General features: G+C 39.9%; 1 protein-coding gene across 1 annotated transcript; it reads left to right on the top strand.

Moving 5' to 3' along the window:
- Positions 1 to 347: 347 nt before the first annotated feature.
- On the top strand, positions 348 to 1,851 carry LOC110779420 (uncharacterized). The gene has a single exon (XM_021983937.2). It carries the CDS (start codon positions 444 to 446, stop codon positions 1,671 to 1,673), a length of 1,230 nt encoding a protein of 409 aa, XP_021839629.2. The 5' UTR covers positions 348 to 443; the 3' UTR covers positions 1,674 to 1,851.
- Positions 1,852 to 5,385: the final 3,534 nt, after the last annotated feature.

The raw sequence follows: 5,385 nt of genomic DNA, 5'->3' as shown, positions 1-5,385 counted from the left end.
ATATATACGAAGTATTTATGCAAAGAATTCACAACTTTGTTTTAAAAAAATGAGAATGAAGACTTATCCAAAAGTTTTGATTGGGCCTTTTGTATAACAACCAAACCTGGATTGCCACTGCACCGAAGTGTCTCTCGCATTGCGTCGGGCAAACAGCTGGCTCATGTTGGCATATTGGGCCAGGCTACTATTTTCATTTTGGTGTGAATATTGGGCCAGCCCACTTTAAGTAATGCCAAACCGGCACGATATATGTCCAACTCTAGATAGAACTTTGCTTAAACCAAATTCTAACTCATCTCCTAATCTAACTTCGATTAGGATACACCCCACAGAAAAAAAAGAAAACTTGGATAAAAAGGGGAGGTCCCTTGGACTTTCACTCAATCAGCCTCTTCTTTCCTTTCTCTCTCTCTCCTCCGTCCTTTTCCTCTCTTTCTGCAATGAATTTCTTCAAATCGGTCTTTGCAGACGACGATCCAGAACCCGATCCGCAATCACCAACCTCAAATCCACAATCCCCAAACCCCGAATCACAATCACCCCAATCCGAAAATCATCCCGCAACCCCTACATGGGGGTTCGTCGGTGGCTTAATCAAAACCTTCGCAACCAAATCAGAATCCGTCATAGAAACCTACCGCCGGGATTTACAGGAATTTAGCTCCGGCCTCAAAATGGAAACCCAGGTTTTCAAAGAAGTCGCAAGCTCGTCTCTCGAAGTTGGCGCTTCAAAGGCGCAAGAATCGCTCGAATCGGTCGGGCAAGCGATTGATAATATTGGATCTGTTGTTTGGAAATCTACGGCCCAGATTATTTCCCAGGGTTCAGATTCCGATCAAGAATCCCAAGATTTGAGTTTGCATTCGAGTTCGAACACGAAGTTAGATTTAACGGATGGGAGGAAGTATAGTAGGTTTGATGCGCAGTTGCGGGGCATTCAATGTGACATAAATACGTACGTTGAGGAATTTGAGGATGAGGGTGAGTTTGAGAAGTGGAGATTATCGTTTGATTTGGGGGAAAAAGGTGAGGAGATGGAGAATTTGATGAGAGAGAATGGGGTTATGGAGGGGATTTACAAGAGGGTTGTGCCGAGTGTTGTTGATGACGAATTGTTTTGGTTTAGGTATTATTATAGGGTTCATAAGTTGGAGCAAGCTGAAAGTGTTAGGGCTAAGTTGGTGGAACGAGCGAATGAGGATGAGGAGTTGAGCTGGGATGTTGATGATGAAGATGAAGATGAAGATGAAGATGAAAAGGAGGAAGAAGAAGAGCAAGAGCAAGAGGAGGAGAAGGAGAAACCCGGAGCCGGGTTGGTAGACGAATCGAGTCAGGTGAGCCCGGATAAAGAGGCGAAATCAGGAGGGGATGAGGAGGTGGAGAAGAAGGAGAAGAATGTGGATGAGAAGACACCCTCAGAGGGGAGTAAAGATAGTGATATTACAGTGGTTTCGAGCCAACCAGCTCGTGGGGAGGATGAAGACGATGATCTTGGTTGGGATGAGATTGAGGATATTGGTAGTGATAATGATGGGGATGAAAAGAAAGGGAAGCAAAGTAGTCCTAGTAACAAGGAAGAATTGCGAAAGAGGTTGAGTGTTGCTGAAGATGATGATGAAGATTTGAGTTGGGATATTGAAGATGATGATGAACCAATTAAGAAAAGCTAGAGAAGAAGGGTATGTTACTTAGTATTGGATGTCATGTAATTGTTTAGTTTCAAATATATGCCTAAGTTGAATTCTTTTGTGTGGTTTTTAAGGTCATTGTATAAAGTATCAAAATTGGCTAAGACTGCTTTGTTCTAATTGATTTGAAATTGAATACTACGGAGTACATTACATTACACATTACAAGAAGAAACGCCAGTTACATTGAATTCATTACTAAAGTGTCTATTTGAGGTTGTTTTGGCAATCCTTGTTGATTTACTAGATGATGATGTAGTGGTTAATTCGGTTGATTGGTTTAGTTGTTGTGGAACCATTGTAAATCAATACAAGTGTAGTTAGATGAGATGTACAATAGGTTATATAGGGTGGTAAAGTTGAAACATTTTAAGGTTGTAGAATTAAGTTAAGAAGTGTAGACGGATATGGAAGGTGCAGCCTATGATGCCAAACGATCATCATCATTGGCTCATTGCTCATTGATCATTGCTCATTGCTCGTGTTTTGGGTTATTACTTAATGATTCATCTAGCAAATATGTTACGGCTGTCTAGTACTCTAGTGGAGATCAGACTGAACTGAATATCTGCAGTCAGTCCCTTGTCCATAAGCTTACTAGTTACTACTGGTCTGTCAAGTGTCAACTATGAAAGTGTTGACGAGTTTCTGTCTTTCGTTTCTTTAGATTGCTGTTGCTTTGTTCGCATTACCTTACAGTGTTCCATTGTTATATTCAGTATCATAGAATTACATAAACCTGCCGAATTGCCTTACTGGTACGATGTAATGCATGTCCAGTCCGCTGTGTTTAGCAATCAGAACAGGAATGCAAATATTGAAATATTGTTCATTTTACAATATGCTTTCTAAATTATAAGGGGGGAGGAATGATTGTAAAGATTTTAATGTAATTAGATGAGCTTATCAAAATCGTCCCTTGTTAGAACTTTGAAGTATGCAACACTGTTTTATTAGCTTTTTTTATATAATTTTCGATTATAAGGATCAAATTTGCATAATACTGCAAGAAACAGCTGATAGATAATTAAATCTTCTGGAGTGGACATTGATGATGATTCTCGTAGACTCGTAGTTCCAAATGGGCAAGAAGGAAGAGATGACTGAAACTAGAAATGTCAGAGTATATTGATACGGTTCAATAGTTGAGCTCTTAAATCTACAAGTAATACAACCTTTCTTTGAAGTTTTTGATAACGAAAAAGGAGGTATTTTAAAATACCTCTATATTTTGTTATCTTTGTATACTCCCTCCGTTCTCTCTCCTACCAACCCTTGAACCCCTGTTCTCTAGCAATCATGTAAATGATTTTAGCCAACGAGACACAAGGAGGGTTAGTGTCCATATTTGACAGTCATATTCTTTAAGTTAGAAATACAAGTACAACAAAAGTTGAGATTTTGGTATCGTTCTCCACCTCAAATCACTGTGCTCGTGTGTGTAGTGTTCTTATTCCCCATCTCAGATCTATATGGTATAGGAATTGAATCTCGTCGGGGCTCATTTGAGCGATTTTGTATTCTTTTATTTTCCGACCCCTCTCACAAACAGGGATTTTTTTTTAGAGCATTTAGAGCGCCCACGTAAGATTTCCACGTCATCACATATAATTAATCAATTAAATTAATAATGTTATAGTATTGTCATCATTGACCACTTAATATGATAAGATGGTAGATAATATGATAAAAATAGATTCCAACTAAAATTTATCCTACTCTTCTACCTTTTTGTATTTAAACTAAAATTTGATAAATCTGCTCTGATGCGTTGGCATGCGTTGAAGTGGCAACTTTCTCATCCCAAGAAAGATACGAGAGATCTTCAAAAGGTCAAACTCCCACAAAATTATGTTAGGTTATGATACATATGACAATTCATAAATCATGCGGAAAAACCATAAAGCCAGAAAAGCATATTATTTACACATAATCATTTAGCATAGTTTAGATGCATACTCTTTGTTGCGTGCCTTCCCTAGCTGCGCCCGAACCGAACAAGAACAAGTCTTTAGGACTCCAAGTGTCGTCCCTCCGTAGATAGTCCACAGCACGTCCGGATCCACCTTAAGCTTGACCAACTAGGATCGCCCTTAAGGTACTTAGAATTTTCGGCTAGTATAGGCAATTGTATGACTGAATTTTTGCTCTCAAAAATCACTTTTAATACTTGAATACTCGATATAAATTGTGAGCATTGATCACTTATTTATAGGGCATGGGTATCGGATATTAGAATCCTACTAGGAATCGATTTACTGAATCTGAATTAATCTAAAATTCAATCACTTAATTTATCTAGTAGACTTAGGAATCAATCTTATACGAATCCTAACCGATCAAGGTTTCGTACGCAAGCACAAACACACACGCAGGCGCAGCAGCCCACGAGGGGCGCCTTGCGTGCGCGCGCGCTGAGCCCAGGCCCAGCAAGTGCTCGCAGCCCACGAGGGGCGCGCGCCTGCTGGCCTTGCTCTCGCGTTTGGGCTTTGCTTGCTTTGGTCGCGTGCGGGCTTTGCTAGGCGTTGGGCCTAGCTTCGTGCTAGGCCTTGCGTCTAGCAAGCTCGTCCGATGTTTATTCGTACGATACGCTTCCGATTAAATTCCCGGTTCCGGAATTCATTTCCGATACGAACAATATTTAATATTTTCGATTCCGGAATCAATTTCCGTTTCGAACAAATATTTAATATTTCCGTTTCCGGAATTATTTTCCGATTCCGATAATATTTCCGATTCTGACAATATTTCCGTTTCCGGCAATATTTCCGATTCCGGCAATATTTCCATTTCCGATAATATTTTCCGATACGTACCATGTTTCCGTTTCCGGCAACATCTACGACTTGGATAATATTTATATTTCCGATACGATCCATATTTCCGTTTCCGGCAATATCATCGTTTCCGGAGTATTCATTTCTTGCCTGTGACGATCTCAGCTCCCACTGAAACCAAGATCCGTCAATTCCGAATATCCATAGATGGAGTATTTAATGCCATTAAATACTTGATCCGTTTACGTACTATTTGTGTGACCCTACGGGTTCAGTCAAGAGTAAGCTGTGGATTAATATCATTAATTCCACTTGAACTGAAGCGGCCTCTAGCTAGGCATTCAGCTCACTTGATCTCACTGAATTATTAGGCATTATTTCCTTCAGTCTCCCACTTGTCCTTAGGGACAAGTGTGCATTTCCTAATTCCTTTGTCGCTCGATGCTTGCTCTTGAACATAATGTAAGAGTTGTCATCCTTATTATGTCCAGAGGTGTTCCTCGGTTTCAGAGTTCAACTGATCAAATAAACAGATAATCATAGCCTATGATTCATCCGAGCACGGCCATGCATTTCACAGTTTCTAGCTCTCCGAGTGGCCTTGTACAACTTTTAAGCATCTCATCCCGATTTATGGGAGGACAATCTCAATCTTGCGATCTTGAGATTAGACTTCGTTTGATAGGTGATTACCTGAGCGTTGCCTTTATAGCCTCCTTTTACGGTGCGACGGTTGGTCAACGTCAAAGCAACCAGTTCTCAAACAAGTAATCTCAAATCACTCAGGTATTGAGGATTTAGTGTCTAATAATTTTAATGAAATTTACTTATGACAGATTTTCATCTCTTACAGTAAAGTTTCATAGGTCTGTCCGATACTAGTCTTCCCAAAGTAAGTATCTATGCAAATGATTATG

Source organism: Spinacia oleracea, chromosome 4 (assembly GCF_020520425.1).
Source record: "Spinacia oleracea cultivar Varoflay chromosome 4, BTI_SOV_V1, whole genome shotgun sequence".
Taxonomy (NCBI): domain Eukaryota; kingdom Viridiplantae; phylum Streptophyta; class Magnoliopsida; order Caryophyllales; family Amaranthaceae; genus Spinacia; species Spinacia oleracea.
This window is presented reverse-complemented; position numbering and strand designations above follow the sequence as displayed.

Excerpts from the sequence above, each read along its gene's own strand:
- LOC110779420 (XM_021983937.2), top strand. The coding sequence starts at position 444 with ATGAATTTCTTCAAATCGGTCTTTGCAGACGACGATCCAGAACCCGAT.